The 22,754-nt window shown below is 36.3% G+C and overlaps 1 protein-coding gene across 2 annotated transcripts in view; it reads left to right on the forward strand.

The window, feature by feature from the left end:
• Window positions 1–22,754, forward strand: part of ank2 (ankyrin 2, neuronal) — an 82,517-nt gene that overhangs the window by 31,555 nt on the left and 28,208 nt on the right. For both annotated transcript variants that reach the window (XM_015376205.1, XM_015376204.1), the window contains exons 12-39: window positions 9–206; window positions 296–394; window positions 489–587; window positions 679–777; window positions 1,382–1,579; window positions 1,680–1,778; window positions 1,969–2,067; window positions 2,242–2,439; window positions 2,569–2,667; window positions 3,029–3,127; window positions 3,254–3,352; window positions 3,445–3,543; window positions 3,661–3,733; window positions 6,896–7,007; window positions 7,411–7,489; window positions 7,579–7,682; window positions 9,640–9,675; window positions 11,207–11,431; window positions 13,878–13,976; window positions 14,467–14,621; window positions 14,824–15,035; window positions 15,475–15,682; window positions 16,055–16,151; window positions 16,263–16,491; window positions 16,835–16,960; window positions 17,051–17,173; window positions 17,284–17,316; window positions 17,402–17,423. In XM_015376205.1, the coding sequence (XP_015231691.1) occupies window positions 9–206; window positions 296–394; window positions 489–587; window positions 679–777; window positions 1,382–1,579; window positions 1,680–1,778; window positions 1,969–2,067; window positions 2,242–2,439; window positions 2,569–2,667; window positions 3,029–3,127; window positions 3,254–3,352; window positions 3,445–3,543; window positions 3,661–3,733; window positions 6,896–7,007; window positions 7,411–7,489; window positions 7,579–7,682; window positions 9,640–9,675; window positions 11,207–11,431; window positions 13,878–13,976; window positions 14,467–14,621; window positions 14,824–15,035; window positions 15,475–15,682; window positions 16,055–16,151; window positions 16,263–16,491; window positions 16,835–16,960; window positions 17,051–17,173; window positions 17,284–17,316; window positions 17,402–17,423 (3,418 nt within the window). The remainder of the gene's footprint in view (window positions 1–8; window positions 207–295; window positions 395–488; window positions 588–678; window positions 778–1,381; window positions 1,580–1,679; window positions 1,779–1,968; window positions 2,068–2,241; window positions 2,440–2,568; window positions 2,668–3,028; window positions 3,128–3,253; window positions 3,353–3,444; window positions 3,544–3,660; window positions 3,734–6,895; window positions 7,008–7,410; window positions 7,490–7,578; window positions 7,683–9,639; window positions 9,676–11,206; window positions 11,432–13,877; window positions 13,977–14,466; window positions 14,622–14,823; window positions 15,036–15,474; window positions 15,683–16,054; window positions 16,152–16,262; window positions 16,492–16,834; window positions 16,961–17,050; window positions 17,174–17,283; window positions 17,317–17,401; window positions 17,424–22,754) is intronic.

Raw genomic sequence — 22,754 nt, forward strand, 5'->3', positions numbered from 1 at the left:
CTGTACAGAACGGACTGTCTCCACTCCACATGTCAGCTCAGGGAGACCACATAGAGTGTGTAAAACTTCTGCTACAGCACAAGGCACCTGTTGATGATGTCACACTGGATTACCTGACAGCACTACATGTTGCTGCTCACTGTGGCCACTACAGAGTCACCAAACTCCTCTTGGACAAAAAGGCTAACCCTAACGCAAGGGCATTGGTAAGAAAGAAAAAAATATATATTTTATAGATTTGTATTTAAGCAATGATAAAATAATTGTATTAATCTATCAATTTCCTTTGCGTTAGAATGGATTTACTCCTCTCCATATAGCTTGTAAGAAGAATCGAGTGAAGGTGATGGAACTGCTTATTAAATATGGCGCTTCCATCCAGGCCATTACAGAGGTACAGTACATTTTTGTATGATTTTTGTATAAGAACAACCCCGTGTTTCCCACTAACATCTCTCACCTTTGCTTTTTACTTTTCCTTATCCCAGTCCGGATTGACGCCCATCCATGTAGCAGCTTTCATGGGCCACCTCAACATCGTTCTGCTGCTCTTGCAGAATGGAGCCTCTCCTGATATCCGCAACATTGTGAGTTGTAGTTTTTGCAGCTTGGTTGTCATATTTTTCCTCAGCTTAGTGTGTTAATTTTGCTGACTGTTGTGCTTTTGCTGTACATAAGCGTGGGGAGACAGCACTCCACATGGCGGCACGGGCCGGTCAGATGGAAGTGGTCCGCTGTTTGTTAAGAAATGGAGCTCTGGTGGATGCTATGGCCAGGGTGAGGCATCTCAAAATCATTACTTAACCTCTGAAAAAACTAATAATGTTATTGTAAGAGAAAGTGAACCATGAAGTCTTCCACATTTTGTTAAGTTTCAAACATTTTATATAATTACGTATATATATATATATATATATATATATATATATATATAATGAAATAGAACATTTCAGGGGATTTGAAACAAGTTGTTGTTCCCTGCTGGAGTTCAGAATACCTACAGTAGTTTGCTGTGTCCCTAAACGGCTTTTTGTAAACTAAATGTGATTTTCTGATAGATTTCTTGAATGCCTTTCTCTTTGCTGCTCTTTCTAAAAGGATAGATCTGTAGGGCACACATCCATCAGTTCTCCTTATATTAGCTGTGGGTTGTTTTACTTATCATTTGCAAAAAGTGTTTTTTTTTCTTATATTTTACATTTACTTGTCTATCAAATTAAATCCCAACAAAAGACTGTATTGTAACATATTTACCGATCCGTGTGCTCAAACTGCTGTCTGAGCCCTAATGTTTTCCATTTTGAAAACCTAAAAAAAGCTTTTCTTTAAACAAATTCTTTCTTGGCTAAAATATGTTCTTTTTGCCTACACCAATCAACAGGAGGACCAGACACCTCTCCACATTGCTTCTCGTTTGGGTGAAACCGATATTGTTCAGCTTCTGCTGCAGCACATGGCCCACCCAGACGCTGCCACCACCAATGGTTACACTCCTCTACACATTTCAGCCAGGGAGGGTCAGGTAGAGACGGCGGCTGTGCTTCTGGAGGCCGGGGCCTCACACTCACTGGCCACTAAGGTGAGCTGGAGGAAGGACAATGATGCCTATAGACTGAGAGGTAACTGCCTGAAAACAAAGAAATATATATATTTTTTTTTTTCCATTTCAAATTCTGCAGAAGGGATTCACACCCTTACATGTAGCAGCAAAATATGGAAGCCTTGATGTAGCTAAACTTCTCCTTCAACGGAAGGCACTTCCTGACGACGCTGGCAAGGTGAGCAGAAGATATATAGCTGTATTTTCTCTGATCTTTCAGTTCATTTCAGGCTAACAATGTGTCAGATGATTTAAAATGTATTTGAATGTTTAAAACAATAGAAAGAAGTATGACTCTACTGATAATTGACATGAATTTAGGTAATAAAATGATAAAGGTAGATTTACATGAATGCATTCTTTCACAGAATGGCCTGACTCCATTACATGTAGCAGCTCATTATGACAACCAGGAGGTGGCTCTGCTGCTGCTGGATAAAGGAGCTTCACCATATTCCACTGCAAAGGTTGGTCAAAGTTTCTCAAAAAGGCTCCATGTTGTGTATGAGGGAGCGTAAATGCTCTTCAGCAGTTTGTTTTCTCACCAACACCCTGCCCCAATCTATCAGGGATTTGGTTGCTTTGTTTTGGAAAAAAAAATAAGTTTCAACATTTAACTATTAATCCCCTGTCTTGTCTAGAATGGCTACACCCCACTTCACATCGCAGCCAAAAAAAACCAGACCAACATCGCAGTAGCACTGCTGCAGTACGGAGCGGAGACCAATGTTCTGACCAAACAGGGAGTCAGTCCCCTGCACTTGGCAGCCCAGGAAGGACACGCTGAGATGGTCAGCCTACTCCTGCGCAAAGGAGCTCATGTCAACACTGCAACCAAGGTCTTACACAAAAAAAAACACATTTGTTTATTTTAATTACTTTATGTAATGACAAATTATGTATGCTGTATAAAATTTGTGTCAACTGCTTTTGCTAACCTCATAAGTTATGCACTTTATGCTCTACAGAGTGGACTTACAGCTTTGCATCTAGCAGCCCAGGAGGAGAGGGTGAATGCAGCAGAGGTTCTGGCCAAACATGATGCAAACCTGGACCAGCAGACAAAAGTATGAACAAACTCTTCTATGTACTCAGAAACAAAGTACTAAACAATGCTACTCTGACTTCTAAGGAGAATTAAAACGCTGCACAAATACCTCTTAACTGACTTCTAAAAGATATTTGGGTACAGTTGAGTTTAGAAGGGGTAAAACAGAAATGATTCCTATAATTTGAAAAAAAAAAAGTAAAAGAAATTTTAAAACATTAAAACTTTTATTTTACCATGAGTATGTTATGTTTCTCAATCGCATAAAATCCCAATAAAACTGGTTGTAATCCTAACTCCTTCTCCTTTTAATTAATTTCAATAAAAATTTTGTCATGTCAGGAAATCAACATTTTATCCTGTTATCCTTCCCCTTTCAGCTTGGCTATACTCCTCTAATAGTGGCATGTCATTATGGAAATCTGAAAATGGTTAACTTCCTGCTACAGCAGGGTGCCAGCGTCAATGCCAAAACCAAGGTACAATTTTCTTTTTATCTTTAAAAAAAGACAAACTCAGCTAAATCGAAAATATATTTACTTTATATTGATGATTAAACCTTTTATCAAAAATATCTCACCTTTTTATTTATTATTATTTTACAGAATGGTTACACTCCACTCCACCAGGCAGCTCAACAAGGGAACACACACATAATTAATGTGTTGTTGCAACATGGGGCCAAACCCAACACAACTACAGTAGTAAGACTATATTGTTGTCACTTTTTATCGTCTGTCATCTAGACAACAAACTGATCAACTTCATACTATTTGTATGTCTGTTAATTTTTCAGAACGGGAACACCGCTCTGTCCATCGCTAAACGCCTGGGTTACATCTCTGTGGTGGACACACTGAAAGTCGTCACAGAAGAGATCATCACCACCACAACGGTAGGTTTGTGATACAATCTCAGATTTTAGACTAATTTGATTTCTTTTTCTGCATAGCTTCCAAATTTTGAATGATTTATCCTTCTTTAATGTGACTGCGACTGTGTGTCATGTCAGACGGTGACAGAGAAACACAAACTCAACGTTCCTGAGACAATGACGGAGATCCTAGATGTATCAGATGAGGAAGGTGAGTTAAAGTTGCTTCAAATAAAACAACTTTGTAGAGAATGTACCCTCTTTTTTTATTTGGCAAATAGTGATAAAGAATGGAGTTTTATGCGTCTAAAAAAATGTATGTCCCATAGTTCTGAAAGTGGATGATGAACCATTATCTGAGATGATTGTTGCCCTGGAAGGTACTTCTCTGTCAGCATGGTGTGCAGTAACTTATTTAACCACAAAATAACTATAAAAATATAAAATTAAAAGATTAAGTTAATTAAGTTTGGTTGTGTTTATCCATTTTATGTTTAATTTTTTTTTTAAGTTCTTTTAAAGATCAACCACCTTTCTTATTTCAATTCTGACCATAATTACAAAGCACTAACTGCATGAGAATTTACTGTAGAGTGACATTGGGTTGTGGAGTTGATTATATCAGCTTACTGTACCATGCATAAATTTATAGTCATTAGATCTTTCCATGAGGTTTTGGTAGTGCCATCTTGATTACCTTTAAGTATTTTGATGGCTGATAAGTAAAAGATACAGTATATGTATTTGGCAGATAACCAGGAATAAGCAATACGGTTTTCTAACAATTACACATGATCTAGTTTGTGCCAAACTTTTTCTTGGAACAGAACTTATGGTCTCAAATAGAAGAGTGTGGGGACTTAAGAGCCTCAGAAATACATTCAGTAACATGCAAAATATATTTTATAAATCCCAGGCTGCATTTTAAGCTAGTGGTTTTCAACTGATCAGGGTTTGCTACAGGTTATATAGAACCTAATGCTCAATTCAAGTACATTTTCTGGTCATTTTCTTTTTTTTAATAACAGCGCTTTTATCAAAATGCTGACATGACATAACAACTATTTTAACCATATCTGTTAAAGGTGTTATGCACCCTGAATACCAGGAAACGTTATCAAAAACCTTTTTTTTTCACATTCGTGGTGATTTTTGCAGTTTCTGTCTAAGTCAGTTAAATAACATGCTGCTGTCATTTTTGCACATCTCTGGTGTTGCTGCTATTTTATTTTATATTGCACCATTGTCACTACCTAATCCTTGAGAAAATAAATCAATTTCTTGAGAAAAAAAATGCCTTAAAATCCTTTCTGTTTTGTTTGTGCCCGATCTGCACCGGAAATGGGATCCTACGCTACTTCCGGGAGCTAACTTTTTAGGCTTTGGATTTAAACATAAATCTAGTGTTTTTGAGTTTTATGTTTGTGTTTCCTTTTAACCTTATGTCATATAGTGCGTAATCTAAAGTAAGAAACAACAAAAATGCAGATAAACATGGTTTAATCATATTTCACCGGACCGCTCTGAGCATATCCCGTCAAGACATCAGAGAAGCAGTTTAATGAAGAGAATGTAAAAAGCATAAAACTTGTCTCACAAAAGTCATACATTTTTTTGCAGATTTGTATTACTATTCTTTAGTGAGTTAAGGATAGAAATAAGTAGTTTTAGTACCATAATTACATTATTTATGGACACCCAGATGTATATATGTTCGCGCATGCGCAGAACGGATCGTGCTTCTGGGACAGATCGGGTAGTGACATCCATCACTGTAAAAATGTCCATAGTTGTTTATTGATCATTTATTCTACAGATACAGAGTATTGTAACTCTGTACAGTACAGGATTTTATTTATTTATTTTCTTAACTCTGTCACTTATTCTGTTATTTTTATACACTTTCTAAGGTCCACATTGTGTGACCACTTCTGCTATAACCTTTTGCTGCTGCTTTAAAACCACAATTTCCTCATTGTTGGACAATAAAGTGATTTTCTATTAGATTTTCTATTCTCTGTATCTCAAATGTTATATATGATGAGGATGCCATTAATGAAACCTTTACCAACGCTGTAGAATAAGAAAAAGGCTTCAGTGTCCAATTTGTTTGTGTTTTAAGCTAAACCAGAGCCTAGAAGTTACACTAATTGGAAGTAGTGAATAGTTTTTTCTTCTTCTTCCTATTTGAGTAGTGATGGAGTAATATTTACTCATAATAGCATTTCATCTGAGAGAGGCTTCATTTTTTTAGTTTAATACACTGTCAAATGTTAGTTCCGCCAGCTGACTCTTTCTTTGTAATCTGACTATATCCTTGTTTATTCTGAAGATGAGGAACGTTGATTTATATTGCCGTAATTTGAGGATTAAGTATGTTGCCACAAAGTTGTTTCTCAGAGATGTAGTCTGGTGTAATCTGTGTTATAGTTTACCTGAATGTTGCTATTCTAAGTTTGAATTTGGTTTAAAAAAAATGTGAGCTACAAGTTAGACTCTGTAGATTTTATGAGGAATGTCTTAGCGGACCAGTTAAGCAGTGCTTAATTTGCAGCCCATTTTAGATTTAGAATATACAGTTTAGTATAATGGAATTTTGATACTTTACTGATGTTGTGGATGTCATTTGATATATAATAGCTCCTTTTTTGTAAAGAGAAGATTTAATAAATGAGACACTGATATAAAGATTCTCTGTTTGTTGTAGGATTATACGTTTATGTTTTTTAGATAATAAAAAACAGAGCAAACAATTAAAAAAGAGTAAAGTACAACTATTGTGTCACTAATAGCAGCCTATAGTACAGAGGTAATTATACTAAGGAGATTACAGTAAGAGGGATGTTTTCACTGTGATTGAAACTTGTTTGAATCAAAGTTTATTTTTTTAACAATTGCTCAATATTTTCATTACTTATTAAAGACTCAAATATGTCCAAATAGAATATGAGTAAATCAAATAAAACAATACAAGTCAGAAAAAAAAAAAAAAGCTAAAACAGTTCCATATTCTAGAATAAAAGAGTACCCAAAACTGGCAAACACTCTGGCGTAGAGGTAGTGACAGCCCACTGCTCAAATACTCCTCCAGTAATGATCCAACGAGCCGCAGGTGTGCAGGGAGGCCCAACGAGGAACAGGGCACCACCTGGTGGTGGAGGGAGAAAAACACACAAACAACCCACACAAACTGGATTCCTAACATAAAGGACTAGAAATAATCAAATCATCTGCATAGAGGAGCTGATATTTCTGGGCTTACCAGCAACACATCTTATCCCACAGCGTTGCAGATGCTTTAATAAATATCCATGTACACATAAAAAGAATAGGAGACAAAATGCTTCTCTAAGCTAGCATATGATGCTTCCAGGTGAGGATACAATGACGGGGGATGGAGGGGAATACCTGAGAGCAGAGGACATATGGAAACTGCAGGACGATTCTCTGGACAGCTTCAGCTACATGAACTATTCCTTGGACAGGTGATTAAAAAAACATGCATGCACCATGCACCTTTTCACCTGGGAATGCTGTCATTGATGGGACTAAAGTGCTTAGGCTATTATCTAGATCTGGATCTATACAGACTTGAACAGTTATGGCTGTTATTTACAGGAACGTGAGTGCTGCTGTCCTCACAATACTTTATAGCTCGTTTTGTAGGTGGCTGTGTCATCTTTTCTATTGCTGCCATGATTGTGCATGTCAGGAGGAAATCACACTCCAAGTGATAGAGAAGCTCTTCAAATAGAGGAAACACTGCAGTTTGAACAAATGCATGGAGTAATGTGTCAATTGTACCTCCCACAACTGTTTTCCTATTAAGCCTACTGTCATTTAAATTAAAATGTTTAGGTTGTCTGAAGTTGTGGCTTTTTATTAAAGGTCCCAGCACACTCCTATTCACCAAAGCTTTCATCAGAGAGATGAAGTTCTCATTGAAGACATACTGAAGAGCCACCAGGTGAGGGAATAGGTAGCAACGTCGTTTAAAGCTTTCCCAGAGTTGTTTTTTTTTCCCAGTCCAGTTGACCATGTATGTTTTTCTTTTAGGTATCAGCATTGTCTAGAGAGCATGACAAGGAATCTTTCCGACTGAGCTGGGGTGCTGAACACCTCGATAACGTCATGCTGCCTCCTAGTCTGCTGCACTCTGGGTATATGAACACACTGCCTTATATTCAATGTTTTGATGTAGTTTAATAAAATATGAATATAAGTAAAATGTTATAAGATATAGGTCTAATAATAATTTTGACCCCATTTATCAAAGAAATTTCTAGCCGATGGCACAGAGCATATTTTGTCAATTTGGGAAAAGGTTTTAAAGAACATGTTGCAAATACTATCCCAGTGGGAAACCTCAGGAAAAAAATTACTTAATGAAAGGATTTAAACCACTGAAATGCATGTTAAATAGGATTATTATTACTACATGTAACCCAGTCAAATTTGAACAGCATTGCCATCTTTAGAAAATGGAATAAATAAATTATGTTGGGCCATAGCGCATCCAGAAACAAGACTTTTAGATGTAATTTAGTAATAGAGTACTTGTTACATGTATACATGCAGTTGCAAATGTTTGCTTCATGTTTGTGAGCATCTGTTGCCTTGCTTGTAGTACGAACATGTGATTATGTTACTATATTTTCCTCAAAACAATCAGATTAATCAGGCCTTCAGCAGCTTCACAGTAAATGGGATTTTGTTTCAAGACATATCTGCTGATGACTGAATAGTAATTAGATTTGGAAGCAACGTTTTCAGACACTGTCTGATGAAGCGTAAAAATTAAATGTTAAACTTGAATTAAATAGTTATTTTAATAGCATATCCAATAGGTTTCTTTATATGTTAAATCCCCTTTAACCATCATCCACACTGTGTTTGGTGGCAATATAAACAATATAGACTCCTAATTAAGCACAGTTTTTTCATACTTTTAGTCATTTTAAACTGAAACTTGAATTTTATTTTTGAATGAAGAAATGTGTAATATAAGGCAAATAGCAGTTTTCTTGACCACCAGCCATACTTGATTAGAACCTTGGGGTAGCTTTTGCAATGCTACAAAATATGTATCTTTAAATGTTAACCCCATATTAGCAACATTATTTAATAACTAGATGTGAAGAAGCCCTGTCACAATCACTTTTTTCTTTTTATATTTTTACAGCCCTTCACAACTATGTTTCCTTCACTTTGAAAACTGCCGGGTTAATGTTCATTAAGGTTATATTATAAAGCATTTCTGTGTCCAATCAGGTACTAATCCAAACCCTGGGTTGCTCTAACATAGTTAAGTTGGATCATGGGTTGAGACTCAGCCTTTTAGATTTCAAAACAAAATGTGAACTTCAGTAATTACAGAAATAATCTGGAATACTAAACAGTGTTAAAAGTTTTTTGATTTTTAGTGTAACTCATTAGAAATGACAAGATCACTGTGTAATGATAAATTCCTGAAAAAAGCAACATATATTGTGCTGTATAAGTATCACTGATCACCTCAAGAAATCTTGTATTACCTGCCAAATGGAAGCACTACATCGACGCAGCTTAGACTAATCGTAGTGCTTTGAACAGATTTTAGGAAAACCTGGTAAAAAGAGGATGTTGAACATAGGTTGCAGAAGCTAATGTGTTGTCTAATGGGAACTAGTCATAAATCAAATTCAGTGACATCTAAAATTATTGCATCTTTTTAACATTTGTGTATTTTATGGTGACAAGGAGGTTTCAGTCTGACCAAGTTTTTGATAAGTTCAGAAGAAGAATGAAGCGCATTTTAGTCTCTTCTGATCAAATTCAGTTACAAGTTACCAAGCCTTTTATCAAAATGGCCTAACCTATATTACCACAACATGAACCCAGCATTTGGATTAATGGAATAAGCCAGCAGTTTTTCTTTTGTTGTTTTTCTTTTTTTGGTGTGCGTTTTCTGTTTTTTCTCCATGTATGCTTGAGTGTACTGTTATGTCTGGTTGGGTTTGTTTCCACTTTTACTCATTCTTTATTCTCTTCTTCTCTTGTTGCTTCTTTCCATTGTCTTCTCTTGGTTATGTCTGTGACTGCGTGTCTGTATGTGTCACTGCTGTGTTCTGCTTCTAGCCGTTCCTCTCCATGCCTAGACCATGACAACAGCAGGTGAAGCTCCTTTGTGCTTGTATCCAATTACCTCAGTCCTCTTTAATGACATTTTACCTCCATCCTATTTCTCTGCATGGTTTGCCAATGCATGACTTTATATTAACTGGTTTTAGAAATTAAAAAAAGTAGCTCTAAACTGTTGCCTTTTTATCCTCTAGAAATATTATAGTTTGCAATCTATGGATATATTGTCAAAAGGAAATACTTATAATATAATTATTTACAAAAAAAGTATATTTCTGCTGTATTTCTTGCAAGGTTCTCATGAATGTGCAGTAATCCATTTTTTTCCAGTATTAACATAGAACATTCAAAGTCAGTTACTTTAGGCAAATGTTTGTTTGCTGTTTTATAAATGAACAGATTCTACTGTTTATATACATTGTATTAAAGACCTTTATAACCTGATTTCTTTCATCATCGGACAACAAATCAGCCTCTTTCTGTGTTGATTCAGTTAGCAGTACCAAAATGACCATTTTTCTCATAGTCAGATCCAGGATATGGACCTTGAGAATTAGAATGAAAGATTCCTGGTATACACCAAGATTATGCCACATCCAGGTTTGAGATAGCCCAGAAGATAAAGGCAATTCTTTGTACATTTCTGATCAGCTCACAAAATGTCAGTTAACTTCTCACCCATCTCTAAAAATATTTCAAGATGACACTATTCTTGTTTAGGGGACTTTGTTGAAGCAATTAACAAGGATACCAGTTTAAGCTGTTAAGATCATCATCTGTAGTGAAACAACTACTGTTATGTTCAGACCTGAAAAGCCACTTAAAGAAGTAAAAGGCATTTCTAAAAAAGCATAATAAAATGCAAAGTAAGTAGTCTCATCACGTAAATGAAAGTTTTTTGGCCCAAAAATCTATCATTGTATCTGGAGAAAAATGAGGATGCAAACTTTAAAGCACAATTTTAGGTAAAATACAGTCGTGAGATTATGACATCTATGTGGGGTTTTCTTTTTACTAACACAGCTCTCGGTCTTCTTGACTAAAATTATCCTAATTATACAGCACATTTGAAAAAAAAAAAAAAGTGACTTTTGGACAACTGCGTTCATGTTTTGGAGGAACTATCACCAATTCCTTATTTCTTTCCCATTGAAGATGTTTGGCTAGAAAGAAAGTTGTGCAGAGTCAAGCCCACCAAAACTTGACAGAGCAGTTGTGTCAAGATGAATGGGCTGAGATTCCATATAGCTACAATGTTAAGCCTCCTTAAGAATTTCCAAAAGCCAAAGGCAATTTTGACACATTCATAGGAAATTTATGAAAACTTCTAATTTGTGTAGGGTAAACCTAGCTGACCTAAAGCAGTAAAAGGTAAAGTCCGATGATAGCATAAAATCATGGTCATATTTCTTCAATACAGTGTATGTAAATTTGGAAATCTGATTTTAAAATCCTTTTTTTAATTGCTGTAAATGTCTCCACCTATTTTTGTCTTCCATCCAATTTCTCTGTGTGGAGATGTATTTAAACCCTGCCAACCCTTTTTTCTGGGCCCTCTCTTTAGCTTCCTGGTAAGCTTTATGGTTGATGCAAGGGGCGGAGCCATGCGGGGGTGCCGTCACAACGGCCTACGGATCATCGTGCCGCCAAGGAAGTGTTCGGCACCTACACGTGTGACTTGCAGGCTGGTTAAGAGACATCGCTTGGCTTCAATGCCCCCCATGGTGGAGGGCGAGGGGCTTGCTGGTCGAATCATAGAGGTTGGACCAACCGGAGCTCAGTTCCTCGGGTAGGTCAATGTTTAAGTATAATGAACACAAACTCTAAAATCTGGCTTTTCTAATACACTCAATTTTTTTTCATCAAATACCTTGAAAATTTAAAAGGTCTCAATATGATATTGAGAAACCTTTTCAATCAATTAACCATCTATACAATGTTTATAGTGTCTCGAGTCCTTAATTTCTTTTTCACAAGTGAGAGTTGAAAACAAGAGCAACTGCTATATTCAAAACAGAAATAATGTTGATAATAATCAATAAAATTTTGTTTATTTTAATTTACCATAAAGTAAGTAATTTAACTTAACTCTTGAATGAGAAACCCCTCAAAGACATGGATGGATTTTTATCCACTATGATAAATAAACAATAAGGTTGTTTCCTGTGTGTAAAGAGCAGGGCTGGAAAACTGGGTAATAAATGTCTTTTTTTTAAGGTATGTAGAAAGGAATAGAATAGAAAATCCCTTTTATTGTCCCACAATGGGGAAGTTCTACAGCTGAAAAATAGATTATAGAAATAATGGTCACACAAATGTGGAACATAGAAAAATGTATAAGAATAACATACTAGTGAAGAGTGAAAAGATAAACAACAAAATACAGTATTGTTAAGTGTTTTAACAATATGAAAACAGCACCTGGAAAGTAAATAACCGATTTACAGCTATGGACATTTTTACAGTAATGTATATTTTTAAAAAGCAGCAACATCAGAGATGTGCAAAATTACAGCAGCATGTTATTCAACTGACAATGATAGTAACTGTGCAAACTCAGCATGAATGTAACATCTTATTGAGGTTGTTGGGAACAGTGGTGGTTACAGAGTCTTACAGCTGCTGGGAGGAAGGATCTGTGATAACGCTCGCTGGTGCATTTAGGCTGCAACAGTCTGTCACTGAAGGACCTCTAAATTTCTGCAACAGCTTCATGCATGTGATGTGATTATCCAACCAAGATGTTAATTTAGTTAGGATCCTTTTGTTTTCCATCTCCTGCACTGAGTCCAGAGGGCATCCAATCACAGAGCTGGCCTTCCTGATCAGCTTATCCAGCTGCTTTCTTTCAGCTACAGATAAGCCGCTGCTCCAACAGACAGCTCCACAGAACATGGCTGATGCCACACCAGAGTCATAGAAGGTCTTCAAGAGCGCCCCCTGCACTCAAAAAGATGTGTCTCTTTAGCAGGAAGAGTCTGCTCTGACCTTTCCTATGTGTTGTGAGTCCAGTTTGTTATTCAGGTGAACACCTAGGGACTTATAAGAGTCCACTATCTTAATGTCCGTTCCCTGGATGTTCACCAGTGTCAGTGGGGTGGATCTGCTTCTGCGAAGGTCCACCACTAGTTCTTTGGTTTTCCCTGCATTAATCAGAAGCAGTAGATCTAGTATTATTTTATACCGCTAGCTCATTAAAGTCCACTGACGTCAGGCACCTTGTGACGTCTCCTTCCTGGAGGCTGTTGACTAGCAATGCAGCTGAGTTCTGGATCAGAAGACAGAAAAAGAAACAGCCAGAGGTTTTTGCACAATCCAGTCAGAAAGCCTGATAAATATTCCAGCCCTGACAAAAAACGTTTTTGTGTTTGCTTTGTAATATTTGTGTATTTTGTATGTTTTGTACAGTAAAATGAAATGGTCTTCCTTCACATCCTTAACATGCTATATATCAAGCACCTCAAATGGTTCAAGCACCTCAGATAGAAAATAAGGAGCCTCAGAGATACCAAAGCTAGTCATAGCAGAGGGTTACCCCCCTATGCAGACCTAAAGCCACAAACCTCCAAGCTGAAAGAAGGAATGAGGTGGCAGAACCACAAAACAGAAAAGCAAGTAGTTCCAAAAAGTAAACATTTTTTTTCAACACAGTTGATACTTTTTTCCTGTTCTATCTATGGCTCTGTCTTATGGCTTATTTCACAAGATGTACGTGCAGTGTACCCTATGAAACTTAAAGTTCCTTTCACTTTTCTCCCAACCTTAAACCTAAAACAAGCAAAAAAATAGTTTTTTAACTCAAACCCACTAGAGAGAGAGAGAGAGAGACTGGATAAACTATAAATAAAAACAGAACCTTTATTCATGAATCCGTCACTTTTCCTTTGTAGAAATTTGTGTTAAATTATTATTATTATTATTATTTTTTACTAAATATACCTCAGTTTGAATGATACTGACAGAAAATATTAATTGAATTGTTATTGGTTAGATTCATCTATATATATATATTTTAACGCACATTAAGAAGCCTGTGATAGAATTGCTTAGCTTATGAAATGAAATAGTAAAAATTACGAGACCTAATAAAACAAATCTCTTATGTTAATAAATACAATTTAAAGTAGATTTTCCCCCCCTGCAAGTACATGTGTCTTACTTTGTGTACTCTCAGTGGAGCTTTGTGTTCAAATTTTTCTTCTTCACTCCTTCCTCTGTGCTGCGTACGGAATCAGTAAGCTCCACCTTCCCACCGCTCCGCCCCCTCTGAATGAGGGCGAGAGCCTGGTCAGTCGCATCCTGCAGCTGGGTCCTCCAGGAACAAAGTTCCTCGGGTAGGATCATTGGAAGGGGGGAACCCTGCCATCTTGGAATCTGGGTCATATAGACACTCTTTTTTTTTTTTTGCCACTACGATTACTTTAGGATGAAGTTTTGTTTTGTTTTTTTTAACAGCATTTTTGAAGTTTTATACCTTTTCAGTTGGATTTATTTTGTTTTTGCTTTTACCTGAAAGAAAAATGTTGTGATGCGAGAACTCCTGACCTGCTATCCTCAGTTGCTCAGTTACCCCCTTGTTTTTTATGTTGCGTTCTGCCAATCTCACATAGCTAATGCTGTTTATAATCATTGTTTTTCATTATTTCATGATGTTGTTGTTTTTTACATTTAGCATGAAATCCTCAAGATTATAACATTTATTTTTTTTGTATTTGATTTTTCATAAATTGTATAACTTTCTAAATTTAAAATAAGCCCTGGGAGGCTTCTGTTATTTCTAATTCTTCTTGTGCTCTTTTGTTTTACCTCTTAAATCCATACCAGGCCTGTGATTGTAGAAATTCCCCATTTTGCCGCACTACGGGGTACTGAAAGGGAACTTGTGATTTTGCGGAGTGAAACAGGAGAAAACTGGAAAGAACATCACTGTGACTTCACTGAGGAGGAGCTGAACCAGATTCTTAATGGCATGGATGAAAGTAAGGGACATTGATAGAAAAACAAGATCTCACAGCTGGTAAAAGGAAAGATTTGATGAAGATTAATTTTAAAAAAGGCTAGAATTTAGCGTCAAATCATGATAACGGCTGCTATGTTGATTTCAATATATATTATATGATTAAACAATTCATAGATTAAAGAGAGTAAATAGTAATGGAAAGTATTTGTCACATTTTCCAGAGCTTGATTCTCCTGAAGAGCTCGAAAAGAAGAGAATTTGTCGAATTATCACCAGAGACTTTCCTCAGTATTTCGCTGTGGTATCCAGGATTAAGCAGGATAGCCATCTGATTGGTCCAGACGGTGGCGTGCTCAGTAGTACTCTAGTACCCCAGGTCCAGGCGGTCTTCCCCGAAGGCGCCCTCACCAAGAAGATCAGAGTTGGGCTACAGGTATATACATGTGAAAAAGAAATCATTTGAGAGTTTTTAGATATGGCTAATAATACATTAGATAATACCAATAATACATATAATACATTTTGTTTAGAATTTTACAGTTAATGAATTTATTTATCTTTAGACTTATAGCAGCCTTTACTAAGGTTAGAATAGTTGGCTTTGGTAAACATAAGCAGGTGCGTTTTTTTATATTCATAAAATAATTTAGTTTTTAGTCCAATCTGGTGGTGCTAAGGAATTGGATACACTTTTTAAAATAACTGGTCATTGTTCAGGTCCAGATAAACCTGAAATTTTTCCCATTCTAATCAATAGACGATTTCTGGCTGCACCTCCACTTTTGATTATTATGGTGTTTGGATCATTTTCAAAAATGATCGGTAAGTTTAGGTTTCCAGGACCCTAATAACAAACGTTTCTCTCTTTCTAGGCTCAACCAATTGATGAAGAGCTTGTGAAAAAGATTCTTGGCAACAAAGCCACTTTTAGCCCAATTGTTACATTAGAGCCGAGAAGGAGGAAGTTCCATAAACCGATCACCATGACTATCCCCATCCCAAAAACCTCCAACACTGATGGACCTAATGCTGTGTTTAGTGGAGAGACTCCCACTTTACGTTTGCTTTGCAGTATAACAGGTAATATGGCAAATACATTTTGTGAAATGATCACACCTATACTACTTGATAAAAAACAAAACAAAGTTAAATTAATAGTTCAAATAAATTTTTGAGATAAATGAACTGCTAATGTTAAAAGGATAGTAAAACAGTCTGTGCTTTTATCCATTCAGGTCAATACATTTCTAGATAATCAGTATCAGTTATTCATAGGATCCCATTTGAAGTTCACTAAACATTTGGTGATTTTTTTTATTAACATTTGTTGAGATGACATTGTAATTTGAAAACATGAGATTATTTTCAACACATTTTCATGTCAGGTTTGATTGCTGTAATGCAATTTATTGTACTGCCAGTTCTTTAACAAGGCATTATTCTGTGTTTTAGGTGGAACCACACCTGCCCAATGGGAGGATATCACTGGCTCCACACCACTCACTTTTGTTAACCAATGTGTTTCCTTCACTACCAATGTGTCAGCAAGGTAAAGTGGCGTTTGTAGGGCAGATGGTGAATGCTGCAGCTGTGTTTTAAACTCAATGTTCTTTTCTCATTAGTCTGCTGGTTACCAGTTGCTTGTCAATGAAATTCACAGGTTCTGGCTCATAGACTGCAGACAGATCCAGGAGTCTGTTAATTTTGGAACACAGCTCTACAGAGAACTCATCTGTGTACCCTACATGGCTAAGTTTGTCATCTTTGCCAAAACGCTGGATCCAATAGAGGCACGGTTGCGTTGTTTCTGCATGACAGATGACAAGATGGACAAAACCTTGGAGCAGCAGGAAAACTTCACTGAAGTAGCGCGTAGCCGAGATGTTGAGGTACGATTGGAAAAGCTTAGGATAAAAAGATTCCAGAAGGGAAGAGCATTTTTATTCTTATAATTAACCTTCAGCAGAAAATTCTATTGATGAAAAAAATGAATGACTTTATTTCAGACATTCCATTAAATTTCAATTTTAACACACAAACATTCTGTGCTTATGTCTGAAAAAGGGGTGAAACTCATTTAAAGGTGTGAAACGTATAATTATTTAATATTTTATGTGTAAATAAATGCAGAGAAGCATTTTTTTTTCATGAAAGTAGTACTAAAAAGGTGGTTATGTCCCTGAATGAAACAATTATGGTTTTGTATCATATGCATGTATTATCCACCCACAGGTGCTGGAGGGAAAGCCCATATATGCTGACTGCTTCGGAAACCTTGTTCCTCTTACCAAGAGTGGACAGCACCATGTGTTCAGTTTCTTTGCCTTTAAAGAGAACAGACTGGCACTCTTTATTAAAGTATTTCCATATAACAAATACACATTTCTGAAGTGTCCTTTAAGATGTATTTGAATATGTCCTACATACAACCATTTCTTCTATGAACAGATTCGTGATACTGCCCAGGAGCCCTGTGGTCGCTTGTCCTTCACCAAGGAACCCCGCACATACCGAAGCCTTCATCACAATGCTATCTGCAACCTTAACATCACTCTTCCTACCTACTCAAAGGTAGTTTTGATATAAGAATTTGAACTATTCTAATTAATTGTGATTTCTACAGGAATGTTTATGTTCAAATCTTAAAGATGGCAGTAATGTTTATTCTTTCTTTTCTTCAGGACCCTGATTCAGACCAAGACGGGGAAGACGAGGTTAGTAAGATTTTCTCTTCATATTTTAAAGTACCAATGAGAATAACTGGGTCATAACGATGACTGTTTAATCCTTTCTTTTCAGAGTGAGAAGAGTGATAAGAAATGTAAGTTTTTATTTAGTTATAACTTAAAACATCGAGCATGAAGATCATATTAGGGCTTTATATGATATTAAACTGTTTTCAGTTATTTGTAATAAAGCAATATTCTAAATTCATTCTGTAACTGAATTTTTATTAACTGCTGTTAGCGTAAAATGATAGAATAATTTGAATGAATTGTGTTTCTTACTTTGCTCCACTAACACAGAGTGTAGTAATATGATGGTTAATGGCAGCTATGCTATGGCTATGTTCCCCTCACTGCAGACTCAACTAACCCTCTCCATGTTCTAGCATGTTGTATTGTTCTCTGTTTTGCTTTGCTTTTTTAACAATCATATGTTATGGTCAAAATAATACTTTCAATTTTGGCATAAAATTGTTTTAATTCATTTAATTTAATGTCTATAGTAAATATTTTCATAAACAATTTTTGCAAACAAAAGAGAGAAAGTATTCATTTTGACTTGTTTCTCTGTTTATACCCAATTCATGTCATCATTAAAAGCATGCAAACAAAACTTGACTTCTGTTCAGAAGTACAACCCAAAGATCAAAGAATGTTGAAATGTCCGACAAGGAAAAAAACAAATCCATCAAATAAATAAGTAATGAATGCTAAACTGGCTTTTAATTTATTTTAATCAACCCAATAAATTTAATGCATTCCATATTATAATGCAGTCATTTCTTTCTGATACAATATCCTGTGGCTTTAAGGATATGTATAGGAGAAAAGTGCAGCCATTATATTGTATCGTTCTTCAGGTTTTTGTTTTTTTTAGGTGTGAGCTTAAACTAAGCCCTCCTTCCATTTTTTATTTCAAAGATTTCCAAAGATTAGTCCTTTACAGGAGCACTGACTAAATCCCATATATGTTGCTCTAATGTTGCATTTTCATAAAATATGACAAAATGTGTTTCTATTTATCTCAGTACTGTCAACAATTCAGCTTACCAGGACCATTTTCTTAAGAACCTTTCAAAAAGTGCTGTTATTAGATTCACAGATAAAGTTTTTTTTTAATTCTTTTACACAACACTAGAATTATCCAAAACAAGAAAGCCCTCTACATTTCTTACAACATTTCATGCATTTTTATTTTAGACAGTAGAGCAGATAAAAAGCATAGATATTTTCCTGAGTCATGCCTTATACTATCACATCTGTTATTCTGTACATCTGTTATTCAGGTCACACCGCTTAATTGTTATGCAGTTCTGACTTTAAAGACAGTTTCTAGGTGTTTTATTAACCTCTTGAGATCACAGACAATAGCAGTTTGCTCTGCAGACTCGCTCTGCCTATAGTATAGGGTTTACTGTCCAAATTTGAAATTCTTCAGTTATGTTGAAAGTTAAACAAAATGAACATTACAATGACTGTATTGTAATGAAACAATAAATACAAATTTAAATGAGTCGTTTTTTTTCTTTAAAGTACTATGCATACGCTTGCCAATCAGATGAGGTCTTCCCTACGTAACACTTTAGACACATTGGAAACAGATAAAAAGAAACATAATACATGGCAGCAAAGGACTTCAATCAAATTTATGAGGAGGCAGAGAGTCAAAAATTTAAACTGAGTGGAGAAGTTCTCCACCAAGACTTCCTTACACAGACCTCAGAGGTTTTGGTTTGGACAAAAACGAACATGTTAAAAACTGAGGAAGTGTCAAGTGCCTGAATTTAAATACACTACTACTGACCTAAAATATAGTTTACTCCATTTTGCTCTGAATTTAAGCATTAAGGAAGAAACATTCCATGAGCAGTAAATTCCAGCATATCTCAAAACCCACAAAGGCTTAGATTTCTTATAGCCTACGTATTATTCTATTCTTTATAGTTGAGTATTGCTTTCTTTGGTTACATCAGATCAGTTTCAATGTAGAAACCCACATTTTTGCGTCTAAAGCAGTATTGTAAATTAAGGTCTAACTTTTTTTGATTTTGGGTTGCATATTACAAACAACATCATCTTATTCGTTCTTTATTCAAACAAAAACATTATTCTAGCTAACATCACACATTTTCCCTAATCCTCCCTGCACTAAATAGTAGCTTCAAGTAAACATTTCCCTCCAGTTCTCTTGTATTATTCAAATTGTAAAAATGTAGTTCCATAATTCTAATTTAGATCTTAAAAACTACTATACTATTTTAATCTTGAAGCTGACATTAGGATACCTAAAGAGCACAGTTAATTATGAGTAACAAAAATGCTTGATTTATTACAAAAACATTGTAATTTTCCTGATTTACTTAAGGTTGAAAATTATAGTTAGATATGACCATGTCAGCAATAATCTTGACAATGTTTGTTATTTTTTCTTATCAATTCATTTCACTGATTTTTTTTTTTTTTTTTGTTACTTTCAGTGCTTTTGGTATAGTTTGTGGTAGAAACCCAAATGTATTGTAAATAGCATTAGATTCTTGTCCACATTCTACCTTATTTCACCAATCTTGGCTTTTGCTTATGCTGTTGCTGCTCTATGTCCTTTCAAATCTTTCTGGACTACGCTGTCCCCTTTTTGGCCTTTTTTTCCCCCCAAGATTTCCTTATCTTCTACCCTTTCAGATTCCTTTCACTGTGAACTGAAGATGGATATTTGATGGCATTGTCTTGATGAAAGTTTTCTGATGTCTCTCTTTCCCACTTGATTTGTCCCATATGTTATCTACCCTTTTTGGTTCTGAAAACTTTTTTTCATTGAAGATGATCAGTCTGAGTTCACTGAGACAAACCAACCTATGGATCCTGCAACTCTTGCAAGTCCGGACATTCTGTCAGACATATCAGTATTTCCAGCAGATGTCGATGAGGAGACAGCTAGAGATGTAGTGTCAGTGGCACCTCACTTTGCCAAAGTGGAACCCTTGAAAGATAGGTCTGAAAAGACAGGAGGGATACAAAAAGAAGACCTTACTTATAGTAGTCAGTTAGGGAAAGGAATGCTAGGCATGGTCTCGAAAGTCAACACAAACAAGGGAGACATTTTTGGGCAGAGACCTGATGTGAGATACAGTTCTGAAGAAGATCTTGGCCAGGACATATCTGAGAAAGCTACCATCGCGAAAACAGCACCACACAGCAGACAACATCCGCCAAATATACAAAAACCTGTAAGGAGAAAAATTAGAGAAAGAGAGCTATCCAGGTGTAGCAGTTCAGAGGGAGAGTTGGAAAGGGTGAGTTCTGAAGAATCTTTGGATGGTGAAGCGATCCTTAAAACAAGTGGATTACCATCTAGCTCTGTTATGGAGCCCCCTGTTTCTCCTTTAGTTGTTGAGACACCTATTGGGTCAGTAAAAGACAAAATTAAAGCTTTACAGGTCAAAGTTGAACAAGGGGACTCACAAAAAACTATTCAAAGTGTAGCACATGATGAAAAGTATTCAGTCATTCAAAAGAAGAAAGAGGGAGTCATGCCAGAACTTCCCAAGGTTCCCAAATCCCCTAAATCTCCAAGATCTCAGACAGAGCGATTAGAGGAGACAATGTCTGTGACTGACATAATGGAAGCTTTTAAGGCTGGACAGAACCCATCAAAATCTAAATCTGGGCTTTTTGAACATAAGGCACCCGTTTCTTATAATAGTGAAACTGTTGTAAACAAGCTTACAGATACTGAAGAAAAACAGGTGGTAGAGCAAGATTCAGCATATGGAAGCCACATAAGTTTCAATCAACAAACAGATGTGGGTAAAATGGTCAAGAGGGGCATAAGGGATGAACAGGTTAGCTCAATCGAAATTATTACTGAGAAAACAAAGTTTATATCAGAAAAACCTTCCATTGGTAAGACAGTAAAGTTTGCTGACACAATTCAGTTTGACATTAGGAGTGATGACCTGACGTCTGAGTGCATAGAAAGTGAGCTGCAAGACAAAGGGACATTGTCTGTGAGGGACCGTATGAAAATTTTCCAAAATGGACATGATCTTTCAGAAACTGCTTCACAACCTTCACCTCAAAAGGTCTTAGCTTCTTCTGGTAGAGCATTTGTGTCTGAATCTGGAGTCAGGGAACAAGCTCAGAGCCTCACAGATCTGAGTTCACATGGTGATCCCATCTTATACAGCAACACAGAGAATCAACCAGCAGATTTAAATGAACATGCATCTGAGCAAGTTTCAGATGGTTCTCTTTTTGGAATGCAAAAGGAGATTCAAACTGAATCCCAACTCATTTCTGAGGATATTTACTCTAGAAAGGCTGATGAAAAGGTTGAGAGAATTCCTATCGGTGATGAAAGGATAGGCATGGGGAAAGTGACATCAGCGTTGTCAGAGATGAGCCCAGGGAAAATGCATTTAGATGGATCACTCTTGAGCACTGCTAGGGCTTTATCTGAGGAAACACAAATCAGCCCAGATCGCAGACCTTCTGAGGACTTCAGTCCTGTCATAAAGGCTGAGCTGGAAGAAAATATTCATTATCAGCAGTTTAGGCAGACTCAAACATTATCAAATGTCAGTTATCCACTGTTTGATCATGAAACTGACCAACAGTTATCAAGCGATATTGACATACATCTAGAGTCTCAGTACAGCCCTTTTTATAGTGGAGACATCAACTCCAGCAGTCCTGAAAGTCCAGAGCATGCAGGCTTGGCAGACTCAGACAACAGTGGTGACTCAACAACCTCTCATTTCAGGTCAGAGAAAGTAGAAAATTCTGATATCCACCAAAGCTGCGATCAAATTACTTTTGGTCTTCCTTTAAGTAAAGACAAAAAAGAGGAATATGTTTCTAAAACGGGGGACTTCAATGTAGAACAATGTCAACATCCGATCGGAAAGACCTGCAAAGAAACCAAACTCTTAAGGTATAATTTAGAAGACAAAATTGAAAAAGATGGAAACACTGAGCCAGATTCAGCTGTTTTAAAAAATCACATAGTTCTGGAGTCAAATTTTGATCAGGTTTGTGTTGAGAATCATGAGGAAAAGATTAAGACTGACCAAGTAGAAGACAAAGAACAAATAAAACCCTCAGTTTCTGAGGCTGAATTTCATCAAGTCTATGTTGAAAGAAGAGGAAGCCCACAAAAGGATGTAACCGAAAAAGATATGTCAAGCATGCTTTCTCATCTCACAAGTGACATAGATGAATATGTCGAAGAGGTATCTGTGACACAACAAAGCCATCATGAAGAGGATCTGGTCAGAGAGACCTGCAAAGAAACAAACCTCTTAAGGGATGATTTAGAAGACAAGAATAATGGTGTAAACATTGACCTGGATTTAGCTGGTGTCAAAGATCACATTGTTTTGGAGTCAAAAGTTGACCAAATTTGTGTTGAGAGAAAAGGAAGTCCACAA

The sequence above is a fragment of the Cyprinodon variegatus genome, unplaced genomic scaffold (genome assembly GCF_000732505.1).
Source record: "Cyprinodon variegatus isolate N-32 unplaced genomic scaffold, C_variegatus-1.0 Scaffold131, whole genome shotgun sequence".
Lineage (NCBI taxonomy): Eukaryota > Metazoa > Chordata > Actinopteri > Cyprinodontiformes > Cyprinodontidae > Cyprinodon > Cyprinodon variegatus.